The sequence below is a fragment of the Miscanthus floridulus genome, chromosome 3, assembly GCF_019320115.1.
Source record: "Miscanthus floridulus cultivar M001 chromosome 3, ASM1932011v1, whole genome shotgun sequence".
Lineage (NCBI taxonomy): Eukaryota > Viridiplantae > Streptophyta > Magnoliopsida > Poales > Poaceae > Miscanthus > Miscanthus floridulus.
The window spans coordinates 30368625-30391987 of NC_089582.1; the positions used below are offsets into that span (position 1 = coordinate 30368625).

General features: G+C 43.2%; 1 protein-coding gene, 1 long non-coding RNA gene and 1 pseudogene across 4 annotated transcripts; 2 read left to right on the plus strand and 1 right to left on the minus strand.

The window, feature by feature from the left end:
- Window positions 1-2703: 2703 nt before the first annotated feature.
- On the minus strand, window positions 2704-4444 carry LOC136543438 (exocyst complex component EXO70C2-like; annotated as a pseudogene).
- A 1583-nt stretch (window positions 4445-6027) lies between these two features.
- LOC136541530 (uncharacterized) lies at window positions 6028-9331 on the plus strand. 3 transcript variants are annotated; one of them, XR_010780385.1, is made up of 5 exons: window positions 6028-6732; window positions 6875-6981; window positions 7101-8147; window positions 8229-8302; window positions 8437-9331. It is a non-coding gene; the product is annotated as an uncharacterized lncRNA (long non-coding RNA). The 3 variants fall into 3 exon arrangements; XR_010780384.1 differs by having other exon boundaries at window positions 7101-8118; window positions 8229-9322; XR_010780383.1 differs by having other exon boundaries at window positions 8229-9321.
- A 2628-nt stretch (window positions 9332-11959) lies between these two features.
- LOC136541529 (SEC12-like protein 1) lies at window positions 11960-16811 on the plus strand. Its single transcript, XM_066533463.1, has 10 exons — window positions 11960-12406; window positions 12517-12620; window positions 13932-14064; window positions 14396-14487; window positions 14754-14853; window positions 14942-15014; window positions 15104-15224; window positions 15623-15742; window positions 16139-16209; window positions 16305-16811. Exons 1-10 carry the CDS (start codon window positions 12194-12196, stop codon window positions 16481-16483), a joined length of 1206 nt encoding a protein of 401 aa, XP_066389560.1. The 5' UTR covers window positions 11960-12193; the 3' UTR covers window positions 16484-16811.
- The last annotated feature ends 6552 nt before the right edge of the window (window positions 16812-23363 follow it).

The following is a 23363-nucleotide window of genomic DNA, read 5'->3' on the forward strand; positions in this document are numbered from 1 at the left end:
GATTCTGGATGAACTAAACATGGCCCTACACTACACGTACTGCGTGGAAATTGCATGGGCGCCGCGCTGTTTGTAGAAACGGTTTTCTCCTCGACGGTGGGTGTGTAGCGGGTGGGCCATTTTCAACTAGACACGTGTCTAGACACGTGTGCCATTCCCAAATAGACACGTGCATGCTGTCCAGTCAAAACATAGCATTTTATTTTAAAAAAAAATTGTTTGGATACCTTTGGAACTAGTTATCTAAAAATATTTCAAATTTCTAAGTGATACGAACATGTCACTTAATAAGTGGATTCATTTTTAGCAAAAAAGACGTTAGTTGTTAGCCCATTAGCTATACCATTAATTACTAGGGGTAAAAGATTTGCAAATATCATTTTTACCATCCAAAACCAGCTATTTCATGCAACTATTAGCTAGATCCAAACATTGCATGGAGAGTTGCATGATGTTAATCTCGGGGCGTGTTTAGGGTCATGTTTGGATCAGTTTTGGATTCTTAAAAACCAGTTTTTGTCTCTAGCTTCTAAAATCTGGATTTTGAGTAAAAACTGGTGAGGGTGTTTGAATCCCCAGTTTTTAAGAATCTAACTTCATTTATTGCTCTATAGGTAAAAAAACCTGACAAAAGCTGGGCATCAATAGTTCCCTAGTTTTTAAGAATCCGGCAAAAGCTGATAGCAAAAACTGACTTTTTTGAATTCCAACCAGTTTCCAAAAGCCGGATTCTTAAAAGCCGGCAAAAACTGAAGGGATCCTAACAGGAGGAGCTAGATCACTATAGCTATTTCACGAAAACTCTCCATGCATGAAATCGATCACGAATTTTTGACCACACATGCATGGAGAGTTGAGAGTATTCCGATGCGCGATTGCTGACCTGCTTTCCTTCTATTGGTTGCTCGCGGTGTCTTTCACATGCATGGTCACACTTCCACTCGGCGAGGCTGCATGCGACTGAATGCGAAATTCATGACGTCACTCCATGATGTGGAACTCCACTTGACACTTGTGGGACTTGACACTTGTATACAATGAGAATTCTTGTGGACTGAAATCCACTGCGAGAAATGGAATGGGAGTATATATGGGACTATGGGAGATCGGAGTGCAACGAGTTTGAATTTCCTTTTTTAAACAAAGGCATGTGAGCCCATGGTTCCATTAGTATCGAGAGGAAAAGAACAAAGTTGACAAAGACATAGTGTGTTATGCAGACCGAAGAGAGATACAAACCAGTGGACCACTGAGTCTAGAAAAAAAAGGTACTCCCTCCATACCAAATTATAATTCATTTGACTTTTTTAACGTCAAGTTTGACTGCTCGTCTTTTTCAAAAAAATTGTGCAAACATAGTTAAATTTAAATCATTCTTGAAGAACTTTTATTAATAAAGCAAAGGAACGGAGTCCTATCGGCTCATCAGTGCCAAGGGAGGCAGAGGATGAGGGCGGTGGAGGAGAGCACCTTCCCCGAGACCTGCTTGCCTACTCCAGTGCCAAGGTCAGCAGCAGCGCAGCCGACCGGCGACCATCTTCACGGGCACTATGGCGACGGCGAGTGGCTGGAGCACTCCGTTCCTTTGCGGAGGATGAGGGAGATGGAGTTGAGAATTTTCTCAAGGATCTGCTTGCCTGCTCTAGCGCCAGGGAGGCCGCGAGCAACAGCAGCTTGCCAACGGCCATCTTCACGGGCGCTGCGGCAAAGGCGACTGCTTGAGGCTGGAGCATTCCTTCTCCCACGTGTTTTGTGCTTCCTGAACTCGTGGGTCGCATCGAATTGGGCCGCATCGTGTACATGGGTTGAGGCGTGTGTGTGGCCTCCTGCTTGTTTCCTGGTGCTGGATCATAATCGGATTCCCGCCGCTGGATCAGAAATGGAAGGCATCGGACACCACTACGTCCCAGGACATAGTAGTTCAGTATGTTAGAGGAGTTGGTTCTGAAAAAAGGTAGTCCCTCCATACTAAATTATAATTCATTTGACTTTTTTAACGTCAAGTTTGACTGCTCGTCTTTTTTTAAAAAATTTGTGCAAACATAGTTAAATTTAAGTCATTCTTGATGAACTTTTATTAATAAAGTAAGTCACAACAAAAGAAGTGATATTTAGCACTAAATTTTAAATAAGACGAGTGGTCGAATTTAGGGTCAAAAAAGTCAAACAAACTATAATTTGGAACAGATTTAGTAGTCATGCTCTCATGGCTAAACTGACAACACGATCTAACCTGGTCAGGTCCATTAAAGCATAGCCCGATTAGAGTCGGGTCGGCAAAACCCTATTAATAATTGTTTTGTGTCGTGCCCGGTCATAGAATGCGACTTGGGTCTAACACGGCCCTACACTAACTTAGCCATGCCATGTGGGCTCGAGGGCCCGCTGAGCTCGTCGTGCCCCCGCCACCTGACCGAGGTCGCACCACCGCCATAGAAGCTGGATGAAACCATGCCTTTTGTTTCGTCGGGTCGCCGCCGCTCACTTTGGTGGAGAAGGAATAGGAGGGGACAAGAGCCGGTGTTAAAGTAGAGAATGGATAGGAGACGACGGTAAAAGAGAAGGAAGCTGCGATGGAAGAGAAGAGGGACCGAGAGGAAAATATGGTGCAACTTGGAAGCAAATCGGAGGCATCGTCTTGGTGGGGGTGGGGTCATGGGGACGTCCAAGAGTTTCCTAAACATCTTCCTAATCCTTGTTTTTTTAGAAAAATAGAAAAAAATCATCTCCAACAACTCCTAATCTTTTAGGACTTGGGAAATTCCTCCCCCTTCCACGTAACTTTACGCGCTCAGAGACGCCGTTCGACGTTGCGGAAGCCGCCGCGAACGGGTTGATGTCGTCTCCATTGCCGTGGTGGTGCTCGCGGAACACCTGCTCCAGCGTGCTGTTGTACTCGCACGCGTACTTGAGGTAGTTCATCACGTAGGGGGTCAGTGGGTGCACCGCGCCGCTGGGCACCGGCTGCTTGCCGGCGTCGGCGCGGATCGAGCTCTCCAGCTAGCGGAAGATGGCGGCGGCGGACTCGCCGAGCCGGGACCGCACGGCGGCGATCTCGGACTTGAGCTCCGCCAGCCCCGAGTGATGGCTGTGGTGCTCGGCGGTCGCCGGCTCGTCGGCGGACAGGAAGGCCTCGATGACTGGGGACGCGTCACGGACTGCCTCGTACATGTCGAGCACCTTGAAGAGCTTCTCCGTGGCACGCTTGGTCATGGCCACGGCCTCCGTGAAGCTGAGCATGTGTAGCATCACGCAGCGGGACAGGTCCACGAAGATGCCGTGCCCCACGGCGGCGTGGCGGCCAGCGAAGACGCGGGTGCACAGTTCGTGCTCCTTGGACAGGCCGACATTGATGGCGTGCCGGAACGCCTTGGTCCACGTCACGATCACCGCCTCCTGCGCCTCCCACGTCATCTTCACCACGTCGTCGATGTTGGACTTCTCGTAGCCCAGCCCCTGCAGCGTCGCGTCGAACGCGTTCCGCCGCGCCACCAGGAACATCTGCGAGCACTCCGTCACGTACCCGGCGGCTGTTGGGGTTTAGTCCCACATCGTGTAGCGATGGTGGGGGAGCATAACATATAAGGCAGGAGAACCCTCACCTATCAGGCTAGTCTTTTGGGTTGAGTAATGTCCAAAGGCCTTATATGTTGTCAGCTCCGGTGGATCTGGAACCTGTGGGAGCGCAGGCTCGTAACGAGCCGGGCCGGCTGCAAGCCGGCTCTAAGATCGTGAACTCGGTGGTCACCACCGGTTCTAACAATTGGTATTTGAGCCGGTACCCATGGTCAGGAAAACGCTAAACCCGAGTGTCACATATGGCGGGGGCACCCCGATGTGTGACTAAGGGGGAGATTGTTGGGGTTTAGTCCCACATCGTGTAGCGATGGTGGGGGAGCACAACATATAAGGCAGGAGAACCCTCACCTATCAGGCTAGTCTTTTGGGTTGAGTAAGGCCCAAAGGTCTTATATGTTGTCAGCTCCGGTGGACCTGGGACCTGTGGGAGCGCAGGCTCGTAACGAGCCGGGCCGGCTGCAAGCCAGCTCCAAGATCGTGAACTCGGTGGTCACCACCGGTTCCAACAATTGGTATCAGAGCCGTCCATGGTCAAAAAAGCTAAACCCAATAAAAAAATCTCGAGCGTCACATATGGCGGGGGCACCCCGATGTGTGACTAAGGGGGAGATTGTTGGGGTTTAGTCCCACATCATGTAGCGATGGTGGGGGAGCACAACATATAAGGCAGAAGAACCCTCACCTATCAGGCTAGTCTTTTGGGTTGAGTAAGGCCCAAAGGCCTTATATGTTGTCAGCTCCGGTGGACCTGGGACCTGTGGGAGCGCAGGCTCGTAACGAGCTGGGCCGGCTGCAAGCCAGCTCCAAAATCGTGAACTCGGTGGTCACCACCGGTTCCAACAGCGGCCACCAAGGCGTCGGCCATGGCGCGGACTCCTTCCCGGCGCCGGCGCGAGGACGCAACGGCCGGGCTCGTGCGCGCCGCCCTGCTCACCCCCGGCCGTCTTGGGGACCAGCATTTGATTTTTTAGAAGTCAAATATTAGAAACTATTGAAGATGAACTCTTTTTTTTCTCCTAAAACCTTTTTAGGAGTTGGTAAACCTAGACTTTTTAAGAGGAATATTTTGGTAAACCTAGACTCAAATATTTAGGGATGGCGACGACCGCAATGTGCTTGATGAGCCTCCTACTAATTCAGCCGAATCTGGCTAGCATGCCATGCCGGGGGGAGCAGCCTAGGCACGAGGCATACATCAAACATGGTAGGCCGGGCCAAAACAACAGGCCACGGGTCAGCCTATGGGCCTCGTGGCCACACCGAAAGCAATTTTGTTCTAATCTGCGAAGATTCTTCAGTTACATTATTTCACTAGCAAATTCTTTTCACAATTTCAAAGAATGACCCCACGAGGGAGAGTATATTTGATGGAATGTACCTCGAAGGTAAACCATTAATATTGTAAATATCAAGTAGCCTAATAATAAAAGGGTAAAATTTCAGCCCATTTTTTTCGTCCATCTATTTTTTTTTTGTCCGTCTCCCTCTAACTATCGGACAATAGAGAGTTTCTTCCGTCCGGACTTATATACGTAACCCGTGCACAAACTAGTTAGATTAGAATAACTCTTGTCTAGCGCGATACAGAGTCCAAGTCGAAATCATATTCGGTTTATGCTCTAGAACAACTCGCATCTAGTGATGATATCGAGTCTGATTCTAATATATATGTGTCATATCACCATGTACGAGTACACCCAGGCCGGCACGGACAAGCTAACGCACCTGTATCTATGCGTTGCAACAGGATAAAAAAACTATCATGCTTTCATTCCGGATGATTCCATGAAAGTGAGAATTCCTCTAACTTAAGCGCAATGCTCAGGGAGCGCATATATATATGCTACCTCCAAGCTGTCTGAATTTTTTTTTAATGTTTGTTTGCTTCTAAAAGAATTGTGTTTTTGACTCTCTTATTCATGAGCAAATGCAACAAGCTAAAGTATAATTCGTGATGCACATAGAAGAAATTAAATAAATGCCTAAAAATTAAAGGCCTGAGAGATATCCGGAGCGGGTTCCTTTCGCAACAATTACCCCTGGCGATAACGCTTCTACAAAACTCACGTTTTTTTTTTCCAATAAAAAAACGGACTCGACTTGCCAATTAGCTGAGATGTTTTATGGCCGGACGTACGTGGTGATTGCTCTATCTAAGACCCAATTCAATTGGCTCTCCTGCCATGCAGTCCGGTCATGACACGTGGACCCAGCAAGATGAAGTTCCATTGCATATCGTGAAGCAAACCCAAAATCTTTTACATATGAATCCTGCCTCCAAAAGCTGGCCAGGTAGCGTGGCTACGTCACGTGCTTTTCGAGGCCGTTCGATGAGACGCGTGGACGGACTAGATCAGGTGAGTCGCGGTTATTTTTCTAAAAACTCTTTCTATTTTTCGAAAATCAACCGGCGCTCCAGAGGAGCTTTCAGTATATTTTGCAAAAAAAACAACTCGTCCCTCCCTCTCTCTCTCTCTCTCCCGAGGCGGCGGCGGACGAAGGGCGATGACGTCCCGCGGGCGGCGCGCCGGCAAGAGCGGGCCCCGGGGGCCCTCGTCCCTCACCCGCACGCGGCGGCGGCCCTCTTGCGCCCCCTTCCCTCCACCGACGGCGGCACCCACCTCCTTCCCCCAGGCGGCGGCGCCCCTCCCCTCATCAGCGCTCCCTCCGTCCCGCTGAGCAGGCCGGATGGGGATGTTCACGGCGATAGTGGCGGCGGTACTTCCTCGCCTCTGCATCCCCGACCCACTGACGACCCTCCACCCTCTCTCCCCTCACCTCCGCCACCTCGCCCCAGATCCAGATCGGCGGTGGACCCTTCCTCCATGGCCACCTCGCGGCACGGTGGGCGGCCACTCGCGTGGCCCCAGTGTCAGCGCGGCTAGATGTACGGGCAAGGCGGCCCTAGAGGTGGCGCGGCCAGATCCCTAAGCACGGTAGCCCCTGGCGGATGTGGTGGCGCGGGGTGCAGAGGCGAAGTCAGGCAGGCGGTGGTGGCGCATCTGTGCAGCGAGCGATGCACGTGTTGTGCCTGCACAGGCCGGTGGCGGCCGGGTGGGCGCATGATGGCAGTGGGAGGCGCGGGTCCGGGGGCTAGTGGCCGTAGACTGCCCGGAATCCTGCAATCTGTTCCTCATCGGCTATGACTTCAGTGTAAGAGCTCCATGCGAAGATCCTGTTGTCGCTCTATGGCCACTAGCCCACAACCCACTGCATACGATTTGTTCGTTGAAATGCCTAGCTAGAAATCTAGAATATAGGTATTGACTTTGACACTATCTGACTAATTTAACAGATTGCAGGAACTGATTCTACATTGGTGATTGGCTGAGATTTCAAAAAGTTACTTTTTTCTACATTAGAGGAACCAGGCAGGTCCTGTGTTGTTTTAATTTATTCCAGGTCCGAAGCTAACCTCCACAAGACTATCCTGAGATATTCTGTACTGTCATACTTTGCATCATGTTGTTATCAGTTTGTAACTAATTAACATTGCAATTTTGATGGATCTTTAATCTCAGGTTCAGATATCAATCATTTTGAACAACCATGTGGCCACTGACTGCTCTATATGTTGAGAAAGGGTCGAGACAAGCTGATCTGCAGCAAGAAACAGATGAGTATTGATGCCAACAAATATTTCCAACTGAAAATTGAATTAGCAGTTTTCATGCTAATCTGTGCATGTCATATATGAGACAAGACGACCTACAGTGAGGAACAAGTGAGCATTTATGCCACCAAATACATACAACTCAAATTCGATTAAACTTCTCATGTTTGTTTCAGACTATAAAAGATTCTCAAGTTACACATAATAAAAAAATTATGTACATTTTATTTTGCCTTATTAGTCTTAGTACATCAAACACTTGTACCCACACTGCAATCAGTATATGATGATGTATACTTTATCATAGATAGGAAGGATCAACTTGTTTTGATTGCAGCAAAGCATTCTGTTCAATCAAACATACTTTTCAATTTTCATACTAAAAACATATATTTTCTCCAACTATATTTTTATTATCAAACATTGTTCATACTATTGTTTGATGTAGAGGTTTCAAACTGCTCCTTATTTGATTTGTTAAAATATTGTGAGCAGGATGTTGGTAGCTTACTTGGAATCTTTATCCAGGAATCTTCCTACGTATAGAGAGATATATGCAAAATGCACATATCATTAGCTTTGCTGCTGTCATTAAAAATCAAAAGGAACAACAATAATAATAGCTGTATATCGTATGGGAGTTTCTTTTTTTTCAGCTTCTCTATTGTGTTTCCTACCACGTTAAACACTTGCTGATGCTTAGGATTATTTTAGAATTGGAAGTGCCTGAAAATAATGTTTTCGGTGATCCGAGTTTCTTATGAGTTTTTCAAATCTTGCTAAATGTCTTTGGGCATCTCTTTAATTCTATTATGTTGTCTGAAATTATGGCTTATCTATCTGCCAGGGATGAACCAGGATGGATTCATTTACTGCAGATCACACTGCCCATGGGCTATCCTGAAAGTCCTCTTTCAATCTCTACAGTTAGTCTCAATCCTGATATTTCCATAAAGTATGCCTGTTTTTATTATATTTTGCAATTGCATGAAATTTCAGAACCATGGCCATATAATCGAACTTGTCTCATTTACAGGACATATCATATCTTCTAAAATACAGTGGTAAAAAGCCCCAAGACTGAAAGATGTTTTTTGCCAATTCCAAGAGGTAGGTGAGCTTCTTTTTTATTGCTTCAACGATATGGTTGTCCAATTCATGGCGACGGAGCAGGCTGCGACAACGACCTGCGACTATGGAAACCAATTAAGTAAAATTTTAGGACTTCATCCATTCAATTGTAGGATTAGGTCCCCATCCGGATTTGGAGCATTGGAGTGGATGAAGTCTTTTGTATCAAACCATCTTCCTTCTACTAATCTTTTACATATGAATCCTGCCTCTAAAAGCTGGCCAGGCAGCGTGGCCACGCCACGTGCTTTTCGAGGCCGTTCGATCGGGCGCGCGGACGGCCTAGATCGGGCGAGTCGCGGTCATTTTTCCAAAAACCCCTTCTAGGTTGACCTATGCTTTTTAGGGGTAAATAAAATTATACGTTCATGATGATAAAGTCTCGAAAATACATAAAAAATCATAAAATGAAAAAAATTTGCTGAGTTTCTCATCACTACACATATATTCTTATTGTCATTGGCCTAATCGAAAAGGAAGGCGCGGCAAAGCCGCGCCCGCGTTTCTAGTATGTACGTATATTTGGTTCAACATCTTGCGGCCGACAGACATACCTACAATACTTAAAAAAGGATTTGTAGCGACGTCCTCTTTTTTTTTAGGACAGCTCTATATTAAGCCGCTCCTACAAATAGTGCCAAAACGAGTCGCCCTTATAAATATATTTGTAGGAACTGCTGGTGTTATCAGCCGCCCCTATAAATGGCTTGATTTGTAGGAGCGGCTCTATTTTCAGCTGGATTTGTAGGGGCGGCTCAATATTGAGTCGTTCTGACAAATAGACGTTAAATAGTAAAAATTAAGTACTAAAATTTGAATTTTTCAAACGGCCTCGGATGGAGAAATGACCAAAATAAAAGTTGTAGATCTCGAAAAGTTATGAAACTTTACTGTTTATAACTTTTTCATTTGAAATCATTTACTACTTCAAAATGCTATTTGAAATTCAATTTTAAAATTATTGACGAACACTAATTTCTCTTTTTAATCACTAAAACTTGTAACTAGTCTTTCTCTCTCGTACTAACTTCAAATTTGATGATTTTTTTTCCTAAGTTTTTCTAAAATCATGCTCAATTAATTTATTGTGTTCTTACAGCTATTATTTTGTCTGTCTTTTCATGTGACTATGTTTTATCTATTTGAATTTTGAATTTCAAAAAATAGCAACTTCAAACGTTATTTTGAAACATTAAACGATTTCAGCTGAAAAAGTCATGACCATAAAAGTTGTAGAACTCATTAAGATCTACAACTTTTATTTTGGTCATTTCTTTTATCTCACAAAGTGGTAGTAATATTATTCACAAATTTACATATAGCTCTTATAGTTCCATAGACAATAAGAGGGATATGTAAAATTTGTAAACAATGTTAATAACATTATGTCGGATGACTAAATGATCAAATGACGAAAATAAAAGTTGTAGATCTCATAAAGTTATAGAACTTTGTAGTTGACAATTTTTTTATTTGAATTCATTTTGTCAAGGAAAACTACGTTTGGATTTCTCAAATTTGAATTTCAAAATTTTCAAATGACCTCAAATGGATAAACTACCAAAATAAAAGTTGCAGATCTCGAAAAGTTATGAAACTTTGTAGTTGACAACTTTTTTCATTTGAGATCATCTCGTCAAGAAAAACTATGTTCGAATTTCTAAAAATTTAAAATTTGAAATTTTTAAACGACCTTGGTTGGACAAATAGCAAAAATGAAAGATGTAGATCTCAAAAAGTTACGAAACTTTATTGTTGATAACTTTTTGATTTGAAATCATATTGTCAAGTAAAACTACGTTTGAATTTCTTAAATTTTGTAAACGATCATGGATGGAGAAACTACCAAAATAAAAGTTGTAGATCTCGAAAAGTTATGAAACTTTGTAGTTGACAACTTTATCATTTTAATTCGTTTAGGGCCTTAAACAATCAATTTAAACTCAGTTTAGTATAATATGTGGTGAAAGAAAATCAATTATAGACACGAGTGATGAGTGGAGTGGTTAGAAGAGGAAACGCGCGAGCCCGAGGTCACGGGTTCAAACGGAACCCCAGCAGCGCGTGATTTTCACGTGAAAAAACGTGCAACTCAAGGTTTACGTGTGGCTGACCGGTGAGTGCCTTCCGGGATTAAAAAAATCATATTTTTTTTTGACCCAGATTCTTAAATTTTTGGAAACGGAGCCGCCCCTACAAATCGATTTAGGCCCTGTTTAGATCCCATCAAAAATCCAAAAATTTTCAAGATTTCCCGTCACATCAAATCTTACGGCACATGCATGGAGCATTAAATGTAGGTAAAAAGAATAACTAATTGCACAGTTTGCCCGTAATTGGTGAGACGAATCTTTTAAGTCTAAATAGTCCATAATTGGATAATTTTTACCAAATACAAACGAAAGTGCTACAGTAGCCAAAAGCCAAAAAATTTCGCATCTAAACGGGGCCTTATGCGCCTCCTATAAGTCCACGATTTGTAGCAATGGGATGGTAAGGGCGGCTGGCCAAACCGCTCCTATAAACCCGTTTGAGCCGCCCCTATAAATCTTTAGTATAGTAGTGGCATATTTGCGACAGACAACATCCGCCGATCGTTTACACCAAAGGTTATATATATTCATAAACAACAGAAGATACTGAAGTATATTGTTCACGATAGGTTTTTGTATCAGGTGGCTCATGAATCATGGTCAAACCTATTTCACTATTTGTAGCTAAAGACTAAAGCAATGTTCATATAGTAGTAAGTTGTTCGATAACCTAGGTACATACAAGTCAAGTTTGTTTCTTCTATTCAATAAATCCAAACTAATTAACAAAATGAAAAGGGACATGCTATATTACATGTCTACATTTATTTCTTTTTTCTTCAAGCGACTAGACAGCTGATAAGATTTTCCTATTCGTCTTCAACTCTAGGTTATCTTTCTTTCAACATACATTTAACTCTAACTCTGTCTCTTATCTGGTACTTGTACTTCATCTTGGTTGGTCTCGTATCCACTATGTTCAGCTCTACATCTCCACCATACTAACCGGGCGCCGTTGGGTTTTCCTCTTGCCCGTTGGGTTTTCCTCTTGCCTCTTTCACTTTCGATATTGCCCACCATTTATCCTTCGCCCACACGGTCAACAACGACGATCACCTCGCGCACTCCATCCATTCAGCCACCTCTTTCATTGGTTTAATCTCTCATCCTAATTTTTTTTTGACAACCAATTTCGATAACTCATCCGGTCACTCCTAAATTTAAACGTGAACACAAATCTAGAAAAAAAACCCATCATGTAGAGAATGGCACTTGAAACCATCTCTATTTCATGATTTTCTAGTGCCTAGGAGATGCTAATAAAAGGAAAAAAAAAACTCTCGAATATATTTCGGCCCAAACTTCATCCATTTCGTGTAAATGATCAACGGAGCTTGTTTATCTTGATCGCAAGTCAACCAATTAATAACCTATCATTATATGTTGCCACCGCGATTCCACCACGAACATGGGTGTGAATTATCCCCAAATCATTAACCACCCACCCTTTTGCGGCTTTTCCTGGAAATCAAGTAGAGACGGAGACAAAAAAAAAAAAAAAAAAACACTCCGGAGAATCCCCTCAGCTGGCGTTGACTGGAAGCAAGTCAGCGAATGACGAACGAATATCCGGTCGGGCCCACGCGCAATCCCCAACTGAACACTCCCCAAATGATTTGGTCGTCGTTTTCGGCTCGCCTCGCCGTCTGATCCCCACCTCCCTCTTCCCTCTCCAGCGCTCGATTCGGCTCGCCTCGAACTCGCGGGCTCCCCCGCTTGCAAAGCCCTCTGAAAATTTTCTAAACCCGCAACTCTAGGCAGCCACCACCCACCACCCATGGTCGGCGGCGGCGGCGAGGCTTCGGCGGCGGGAGGTGGGAAGGTGGCGTGCGCGGCGTGGATCCGGCGCCGGGAGGAGAAGGCGGCGGCGGCGGCGGCGGCGCGGGTGTTCGCGGCGTACGGCCGGGCAGCGGGGGCGGCCGGCTCCCCGGCCGCGCTCGAGGTGCTCGGCTTCGACGCCAAGGAGTGCTCCCTCTCCCCCGAGCCCCTGGTACGGAAGCGGGCCCATCCGGCTCCACCACCACCTCCTCGTCCTCGTCCTCGGTTTGCCTGGCCCGGAGTCGGCTGAGTTTGACCTCGGAATCGGTTTTGCGCTTGCAGGCGAGGGCCGTGCTCGGGGAGGGCGGCGCGGGCGACGCGCCGCGCGGCATCGCGGTGCACCCCGCCGGCGACGAGGTCGTCTGCGCCACCGCCACGGGCTGCAGGTGCGCCATTCTGCTCCTCCCTGGAAACTGCTTGTTCGTGTTGGTGTTAGTGGTGAAATTTTAGAGTGGTGCGTGGGGCGAGGACGTTCTCTCGGCGATGGATTGGGTGGGTCTGCCCCCCTGCCCGCGCAGCAGTTTCCGGTTTTTGTCCGTTTGGGTGATTTGGAGTGCACTGTTGGACCGTTGGTCTGTCCGCCCATCAGTGGCACTAATTAGTTGTTGAGTGTGGAATTCAGAGCGATTTTAGATTATTTCTGCGGCTGAATTGCTCAATTGACAGCTGACTTGCTATTTTAAGGAGGCTCAATCAGGGCTCTGTTTTGGAAACCTGGAGCATCCTCTCATTACTCATCGCAGATCACACTTTCGTTTTATTCCCTCTTGGGTTGAACCAATGGTGCTGCCCAGCTACTAACATTGTTGAAATGTACTTGGTACTTTACCATTATTATGTATACAGGGTCAGATTGTGCTGATAACTAGCTATTGGACAGTTTTGCTGGTATAAGTGGGGAAATTTTGATCCACATGTTGGACAATGGAGAGATGATATGGATACTGGTGTAAACACTGATTCGAGCACTCCTTGAAAGCGCTTTCAGAAAATTAGCATTTCCTCAGTCTTCTTTGGTACCATAGTACCAAATGGTCACAGGTCTTAAATAGATTGAGCTATGCAATTGAGTAATGGATTTTGTGGAATTAGTTGTACTAGTTCATTTGGGAATATAAGTTTATGTAGATCTTCGTGACCTTCCAAATGTGCAGTGATTTTAGTGTCTAACGACAAGAATTTCTCCTCCTGGTAGTTTAGTTATGTAACAAATGCATGACATGTAATTTGAAAGTTGCAACATATATGTAATGCTTACACTCTGGATTTCTCAAGTTTTAGTAAAACTACTCTTATTAGTAGAACCTATAGATTTATGAGATTATGAAATACAAAATGATAGGAGAATGAAAAGTTACCATTGCAATTTATACTTACAGCGATACACAGTTTGTAAATTTGTGTCATATAATTGCATTGTCATCAATTTCGCAACAAATGATCATCTGGATAATTTAAAGCAGCTTAATTTTGCTCATGGATATCATAAGTGCAATAGAAATATTCTTCCTCAGTTTCCTTGTTAATCTAACCAATTGAACATTTTTTAATTTCCACACTAATTTCATTCCTTTTAGTTTTGATCATATTTACTACTGAAAGCTTCTCCCTTCCTTGATCCATTTTGTTTGTTTGTCCTTTGCTTATACTTTATCAAGTCTATGACTTAATTACCATATCATCTTTCCAAACTATAGGTTATTCAAACTGATATTTGAAGAGTTCACAGTACGCATTATTCCAAGAGATGCTCCTCCACTAGAATCTGTTGGACCACAAAAGTGTCTTGCTTTCAGCACAGATGGTGCCAAATTTGCCATTGGTGGAGAGGTATGGGTTTGTATTATATTGATTTCTGAATTTCTAGGGATCAAAGTTTTTTCTTCTCATTTTTCTTTGTTTTCCATTCCTATTGTTTGCTTCTTCTTTCAGCAGTTTATTTTAACTGTTTGTACATTTAAACCCTTCCTTTGTACATCCTATATTTTGAACCACTCTCTTGCATTTAAAACCCTTCCTTTGTACATGCTATGAAAACTATTTATTCTAAATGTTTCATTTGTTGTCTAGTCCTATTGTTCAATGCAGTGACTTGTCTGATATCAATACTCTTTTTAGCTGAATCTGATACCAGTTGACTTGTTCTTTTGTACCACTGCAGGATGGGCATCTCAGAATATTCCATTGGCCAAGCATGAATGTGCTTTTGGATGAACCCAAAGCTCATAAATCCTTCCGAGACATGGATATCAGGTCAGGACAAGCTTAAAGCATTACTTTTCTTTTCTTATTGTTCACAGAGGAATGCCAGAAATATCATCATTAGATTAGCTAAATGCTTATGTAAAATGGACACACTCACTAGAGTTGTCTTTTGAACTGGAAAAAAAAAACATTGATAGTATAACATATAGTTAATTCCAAACCTACATCTCAACTTCTCTAGTGTCATGGTTTCTGGTTACTGGTCACTTCAATCATCACCAACTGATACAGCATTGGTGCCTTTCATTTTGTAGCTTAGACTCAGAGTTCTTAGTTTCAACATCCACTGATGGATCTGCAAGAATATGGAAGATAGATGAGGGCGCACCACTGGTCAATTTGACTCGATCCTCGGTATGCTATGATAAATTTCTTTTATTTTTGTTGTTGAGATGGTTGAAATTGACTTCTTTTCCCTACTTTTTTCTTTGTATGCCTACAGGATGAGAAGATTGAGTGTTGCCGCTTTTCTAGGGATGGCATGAAACCGTTCCTATTTTGCACTGTTGCAAAAGGTGCGCTTTTAATTGATCTTGAGAATTATACATATGCGGAATTGAAGGCAGGCTGATTTTGACTAGATCTGTGTTCATCACTGGAGCAGGTTCCAAAGTTGTTACTGTTGTCTGGAACATAAGCGATTGGGAGAGAATTGGGTACAAAAGACTTCTGGGAAAGCCTATCTCCACACTTTCAGTTAGCTTGGATGGGAAGTATCTGGCATTGTGAGTGGATAAAATACTTCTGCTAGTGTTGTAGTACTGCTGTTGTATGAGCCCATTTAGCATTTCTAGGAACATCTACATCTGCCAATTTTGGGATTAACATGCTGCATACTTCAGCATCTCCTAGTTAATGTTTTTTTAATTCAAGAGTGTAGCCTATTTTTCAGTATGATTCTGCTTGCTTGTATATCTGATTATGTGTTCAACTCAAGTATTATATATTGACTTGACAGTCGTTGTCTATTAAACAATTAGTTGTACAATCTGATAACACTTTAATCTTGTTGGTAAGGGCATCAATTAACAATGGAGAGGAAGTCGTACTAGTTATGATTATCACTCTAACTATGCGCTGTATAACCTTTTAGCATGCTCACATGGATCTGTATTTCTTTCAGAGGAAGCAATGATGGTGACTTCTGTGCTGTTGATGTAAAGAAAATGGAAGTTTCTCACTGGAGCAAGAAAGTTCATCTTGGTTCCTCAGTCACCTCCATCGAGTTTTGTCCTACTGAAAGGTAACTATAGCTTGGCATTATATTAGTTTACTGGGCACTTTTCTTTTTAGTTCTGCCTGACTGCTTATTGCAGAGGTTAAGTCAGGCGTGCTTGTTTATTATAACATATAGTTATTCATCACTAGGTAGATGGCATATTATAGTGTCATGATTTTAAACCTCTCTTAGTTATGCTTACTGTAAGTATTCATCTGATGGAAACGCCCATGGATGCTTGAATCTGAAAGTCCAGCTGTTTCAATATGTGGCATTCAAATACTGTGTAGTTCAGCTTATGTCACCTTGAATAGACTGAACTAACTGTATGGATTTCTTCTGCTAGATTGGGCACGAATTTGCTTTTGGCATCCAAGTTTCAGTGTTTCTCCTAACACCAGTCCACTACTGATATTGCAGGGTTGTAATCTCCACATCACATCAATGGGGAGCAGAGCTGACGAAACTGAACGTGCCTGCTGACTGGAAAGGTATGTTCAGGCAAATGCTGTTTCGCCCTCATGTCCCTGACACAGTTTCCTAACCAACTGCCTGTTCTTGTAATCCTGTCTCTCTTCTCTGGCAGAATGGCAAGTCTGGCTCGTACTCCTGGCGCTCTTCCTAGCGTCCGCCATCCTGTTCTACGTGTTCTACGAGCGCTCGGACACATTCTGGAACTTCCCCATGGGGCGACACCAGCCGGCGAAGCCATTTAACGTGCTCAAGGAGTCTCCTCCGGTCCCCGAGGACCAGAATCCATGGTGATGGACTGATGGTATGCTTCATTGCGCCATTCATGAAGAGCTATACTATCCCAATTCCCAAAGCCACAATCTCAAAAAAGAAAAAGAAAAAAGAAGAAGAAGCCACCGCGGGCTGTTTATCTCATTACAAATCGTCCATGCTTGTTCTACCACTTGGGTTATTCACTGATCTGTGATCTGACCAGTGACCACGCAAGTTTGTAACTCTGGACTGCGATAACCGAGAACCAAGTGATACTAATTGAACATTCTGTCTTCATGCGAGGGTCTGAGTGTATCCAGGTATTACCAAGCAGACCAGAGTGTCGTTACTGTTTTGCTTCCTGAAACTATAGTTGATGATGAGGTCGTTAATTAGTATCCTATATGCTGGGAACGTGGGTGCTTTCTTCTCCTTTTACTCTAAAAAAAAAAAAAACTCTCAGCTCATCCATTTACGAGGGGGTGACTGTAATGCTGAACACCTGCGATAATATCATAAAGATCTTGAGATACTGATCTGTTTTGACCGAACTCCAATTTTTTGAAAATGAATATATTTAATCATAAGAAAATTTTTCTTTGCCTTTTATGTGCAAATCCCCTCAGTAGGGAATGGATCCCAATCAAGGCAAGGTGTGACCCGAAAGGGGGAGGATGTGAATTTGGTTGCTTAGTGCTTATTTGCTACTAGAGTACCAGTCTCTAAACTTGCACGGTGGTGTAATCAGGATTCCTAACTCTTAGTTTTTGATATTTGAGTCCTTGAACTTGTGTTGCGGTGTCACTCGGGCCCCCAACTCTTGAATTTTGATATTTGGTTCCCTAAGCTTGTACAATAGTGTCATCTAAGTTCTCGAACTCGTGAGTCAACACACAATCAGCGTACCCCATTAACGCCATCGGTGTGTTGAAGTGCAAGTTAGGGGACTTATATGACACCGACATACAAGTTTGGGGATCCAAATATCGAAATTCGAGAGTTGGGGACCCAAGTGACACCATAGTACAAGTTCAGGGACTTAAATATCAAAAATCGACTGTTAGGATCCTAGATGCCACTAGCGTACAAGTTTAGGGACCACTAGTGAATTTTACTCTTGAAGCGATATGGCCTTGTTATTATGAAGCTCTGTCATATGGCTATGTTTTATATTGCAAGCCACTCATTTACATTGATATTATATCGTGTTTATTCTATATAATTGGAACCTCATGTTAAATCATTGTTTAAATCATTGACCGCGGACGTCTAGCACTTGGGTGCATCAACAAGCAAGTGTACATGTGAGGATGGTGGTGAATACGGTATTGAATGAAGTCAAGACACAGGGATTGGACCAAGTCTAGTGCGTTTCTTCAAAAAGACACATAAATATGACAAATGTTTGGTTTTCTTCCAATCAACATCTCATCGGGAGTCTTTTCGGTGACAATAGAGTTGGTTAGACACATGACAAGCCATGTTGATGGCCTCAGCCAAAAATCGGCAATAAGCTGCTCTTTATCGGCTGGTCGCAAGGACTCCTACACTGCATCGTAGAAGAGAAGGTCATCAACAATGCCCATGTCACCGGTTGAATCGTTATCGAAAGAAATGGAGGAGCCATGGACTGTCGATCTGGGTTCTTAGGGACATGGATACACAAGAATGTGTGTTCAAGCACAAGGTGAGCCGTGGGCAGCTATTTGAGAATAGGATCAGGACCTGAGATGGCTTGGTTGACTACCGTGTTGTCACCATGCATCCAGATTGCAACATGGTTTTCTTTCATATGCGACACCGAGATAGTCATCCAATGATATCGTATGACTTTGACTATCAGCAAGTTTGTGTGTGGACACCTATAAAAATCACACAACTCATAAGATTATTCTTTTTGTTCCATACTTGTCTCAGTTATTTCTCGGAGTCCTTGGTGCTCACAAATGAGCACTACTTCTAGGAGTGTTGCACCCACTACTTGGGGAATATGTACTTGTCTAGATGTTCAGTAAGAGTTTCATCTTCCAATTAAGTATGGACTTTGGAGCATTGACCTAGTAAGAGTTAGCTTTGCTTAAAGCGAAGCCTACATGTAAGGCAACGTTTCAACAAATGTAGCTCCCCGGTTATTTCTCAAACTGTTACATTTTAGTGTGAAGCCATTCACATGTACCAAACAGTGCAAAAATATGTGCCTGTTTCCTAGATTACAAATTTACGACCATCATATTTGCATTTGGAATTTCTTTCTTAGCTTCAAATATAGCGTTTATTTAATGTTTTTAACCATGTGGTTTACTCTTTTCTTTCCTCTGTGTGTTGACAAGCCGTGTTGATGGCCTCAGGCTAACATCAGCAACAAGGTGCTCTTTATCGGCTGGTCGCAAGGGCGTCTGCATTGCATCGTCGAAGAAGGTCATCGACAATATACCCATGTCACCAGTTGAATCATTATCGAAAGAAATGGAGGATCCATGGACTGTTGATCTGGGTTCTTAGGGACATGGCACTACCGGATTCAGCTTCTTTGCCGAGTGCCTTAGGAACAGACCATCAATTTCGAACATCTTGTTCACGAAACATGACCACGAACTTGCGGTCGGGTTGTTTTTAAATTCTATAAAAAGCAAACGAAGACCGAAAATCTTGAAACTTGTCGAGATGTCATGATATCATATGTGGAGGCTGTGATAAAAAATTGAGGAGGTTTCGCGCAAGTTTGTCATATACGATGCTTACCACCTCGTCGGCCTCTTCACGAAATAATGAAACTTCTTCGGAGATTCTTCGGCTTGCAAGCATCGTACGTCACAACTTGCGCGAAACCTTCTCAAATTTTTATCACAGCCTCCACATATGATATCATGACATCTTGACAAGTTTCATGATTTTCGGACTTCGTTTGCTTTTTATAGAATTTAAAAACAACTCGACCACAAGTTCATGGTCATGTTTCATGAACAAGATGTTTGAAATTGGTGGTCTGTTCCTAGATACGGCCTCACATTATACTAAATAACATGAATATCATTTTTCCATTCATTTTTTTCATTATTCGAATGACTAGCAATTATAATTTGAATTATCCAAAAAAATTCAATTAAATGAAATAAATTAAAGAAATATAGAAAAAGTCCAAGAAATGTGCCACATTGGAACATGGAGTACCAGGTATTGTATGAGGACGGCAGAAAAAGTTTGGAGGTCAAAAGTGAAAAAAATATGCTTTGCCGAGTGTCAAAAAATGACACTCAGCAAATCACCACTTTGCTGAGTGTCAGGAGAAGACACTCGGCAAAGGGTTAACGGCGGCTGCCGGCCGTTAACGGCAGCGGCCCTTTGCCGAGTGTTCTGGTTTGCCGAGTGCCCGACACTCGGCAAACCTGGTCTTTGCCGAGTGTTATTGTTTGCCGAGTGCTCGGCACTCGGCAAACCACCTCTTTGCCGAGTGCCAGTTGTTTGCCGAGTGCTTTTCTCTCTGGCACTCGGCGAATAGCCTCTTTGCCGAGCGCCCGATAAAAAGCACTCGGCAAAGTCTGAGACACTCGGCAAAGAAGCCGTCTCCGGTAGTGTGGTGGATACACAAGAATGTGTGTTCAAGCACAAGGTGAGCCGTGGGCAGCTATTTGGGCACATGATCAGGAACTGAGATGGCTTGGTTGACTACCATGTGGTCACCATGCATCCAGATTGCAACATAGTTTTCTTTCATCTATGGCACTGAGATGGTCATCCAATGATATCGTATGACTTCTACCGTCAGCAAGTTTGTGTGTGGACACCTATAAACATCACACTACTGATAAGATTATTCTTTTTGTTCCATACTTGTCCGAGTTCTTTCTCGGAGTCCTTGGTGCTCACAAATGAGCACTACTACTAGGAGTGTTGCACCCACTACTTGGGGAATATATACCTGTCTAGATGTTCCGTAAGAGTTTCATCTTCCAATTAAGTATGGACTTTGGAGCATCGACCTAGTAAGAGTTTAGCTTTGCTTAAAGCAAAGCCTACATGTAAGGCAACGTTTCAACGAATGTAGCTCCCCGGTTTTTACTCAAACTGTTACATTTAGTTTTAAGCCATTCACATGTACCGAATAATGCTAAAATATGTGCCTGTTTCCTGGATTACAAATTTACAACCATCATATTTACATTTGGAATTTCTTTCTTAGCTTCAAGCATAGCGTTTATTTGATGTTTTTAACTGTCTTGTTTACTCTCTTCTTTCCTCTGTGTGTTGACAAGCCGTGTTGATGGCCTCAGGCTAACATCGGCAACAAGGTGCTCTTTATCGGCCAGTCGCAAGGGCGCCTGCATTGTGTCGTCGAAGAAGGTCATCGACAATGCCCATGTGACCGGTTGAATCGTTATCGAAAGAAATGGAGGAGCCATGGACTGTGGATCTGGGTTCCTAGGGACATGGATACACAAGAATGTGTGTTCACGCACAAGGTGAGCCGTGGGCAGCTATTTGGGAACAGGATTAGGAACTGAGATGGCTTGGTTGATTACCGTGTGGTCACCATGCATCCAGATTGCAACATGGTTTTCTTTTATCTGCGACACCGAGATGGTCATTCAATGATATCGTACGACTTCGACCGTCAGCAAGTTTGTGTGTGGACACTTATAAACATCACACTACTGATAATATTATTCTTTTTGTTCCATACTTGTCTGAGTTATTTCTCAGAGTCCTTGGTGCTCACAGATGAGAACTACTACTAGGAGTGTTGCACCCACTACTTGGGGAATATATACTTGTCTAGATGTTCAGTAAGAGTTTCATCTTCCAATTAAGTATGGACTTTGGAGCATCGACCTAGTAAGAGTTTAGCTTTGCTTAAAGCAAAGCCTATTTAGAAATTCATGTAAGGCAATGTTTCAACGAATGTAGCTCCCCGGGTTATTGCTTAAACTGTTACATTTTAGTTTTAAGCCATTCACATGTAACAAACAATGCTAAAATATGTGCCTGTTTCCTGGATTACAAATTTACAACCATCATATTTACATTTGGAATTTCTTTCTTAGCTTCAAGTATAGCGTTTATTTAATGTTTTTAACTGTGTGGTTTACTCTCTTCTTTCCTCTGTGTGTTGACAAGCCGTGTTGATGGCCTCAGGCTAACATCGGCAACAAGGTGCTCTTTATCAGCCGGTCGCAAGGGCGCCTGCATTGCATCGTCGAAGAAGGTCATTGACAATGCCCATGTCACCGGTTGAATCGTTATCGAAAGAAATGGAGGAGCCATGGACTGTCGATCTGGGTTCTTAGGGACATGGATACACAAGAATGCGTGTTCACGCACAAGGTGAGCTGTGGGCAGCTATTTGGGAACAGGATTAGGAACTGAGATGGCTTGGTTGACTACTGTGTGGTCACCATGCATCCAGATTGCTACATGGTTTTCTTTTATCTGCGGCACCGAGATGGTCATTCAATGATATCGTACGACTTCGACCGTCAGCAAGTTTGTGTGTGGACACCTATAAACATCACACTACTGATAATATTATTCTTTTTGTTCCATACTGGTCTGAGTTATTTCTCGGAGTCCTTGGTGCTCACAAATGAGCACTACTACTAGTTGTGTTGCACCCACTACATGGGGAATATATACTTGTCTAGATGTTCAGTAAGAGTTTCATCTTCCAATTATGGACTTTGGAGCATCGACCTAGTAAGAGTTTAGCTTTGCTTAAAACAAAGCCTATTTAGAAATTCATGTAAGGCAACGTTTCAACGAATGTAGCTCCCCGGGTTATTGCTCAAACTGTTACATTTTAGTTTTAAGCCATTCACATGTACCAAACAATGCTAAAATATGTGCCTGTTCTTGGATTACAAATTTACAACCATCATATTTAGATTTGGATTTTCTTTCTTACCTTCAAATATAGCGTTTATTTAATGTTTTTAACTGTGTGGTTTACTCTCTTATTTCCTCTGTGTTTCCACATAGTTAATTTGAGCTTTTGCCTACAATGATACATGGCAAGGAAAGTTTCACGACAGAAAATTCTATGGCATCTACCTAAAATGACGCCTTGCTGTATATGCTTCTGAAATTGCTGTAACATGTTGAATATTGATGCTAGTTCTTACATTACCTTTGTCTAGTACACTTATACCGTATTCAACTACAGGCCACTGGTTCTTTTTGTTACATTACGCAATGGAAGTACTTAGGGCAGCTCCACTGTACGAATTGAACCGAGAGACAGAGTTCGTTTCTGTAATTCTGTGTTTGACGGTCCACTACCTTCAGTGTGAGTGGGTCCTAGCTCCAGTTATTTATCATTTTTTTCCTGGCTATCCTGCTGGCTGTGCATGAGAGCTCCTCCCCTTCCCTTATCCTATTCTCTCATTTTCCAACTAGTATTATTTTATTCCCATAAGATCGAACCAAGTTTGGATTTCGCTTTTGATTCTTACACCGACGATTCGACTGGTGTAGTGTGCTGTGTTCGATCCCCCCCTGTTTGATTTCGGCATACATTGCTGTTCTTACTGTATACAAGTCCGCAAAGTCGTTACTCTGTAGTACTTCAATATGTGTTACTTACGAGGAGTTTGAGTAGAAACTTGAGAAACATGATAATTCATGATTAAACTCCAAATGGTTCGTATCCTCCATTAAGGCAAAGCTGGCATTTTTCTGAATGAAATAACAATTCATGTCAATAATAATATTCTGTTTTCGATGTCAGTCTCCAATATAATCTTTAACTGAACAAAACATGATAAGTATGAAACATAAGGAGTAAGAGTAATACAATTATCTAGTGTAATTGGCCCATAGTCACATTTAAAGGACTAGAGAGCGCGCCCTTCCTGACGGTCCATATTATACAACATCATTTATGCATCCTGATGCCAGAGAAAGAAAATATAATGTTACAATATGG

Excerpts from the sequence above, each read along its gene's own strand:
- LOC136541529 (XM_066533463.1), top strand. The coding sequence starts at position 12,194 with ATGGTCGGCGGCGGCGGCGAGGCTTCGGCGGCGGGAGGTGGGAAGGTG. Across the intron at positions 15,225-15,622 it reads GATGGGAAGTATCTGGCATT|AGGAAGCAATGATGGTGACT; the intron begins GTGAGTGGATAA and ends TATTTCTTTCAG. Across the intron at positions 15,743-16,138 it reads GAGTTTTGTCCTACTGAAAG|GGTTGTAATCTCCACATCAC; the intron begins GTAACTATAGCT and ends CTGATATTGCAG.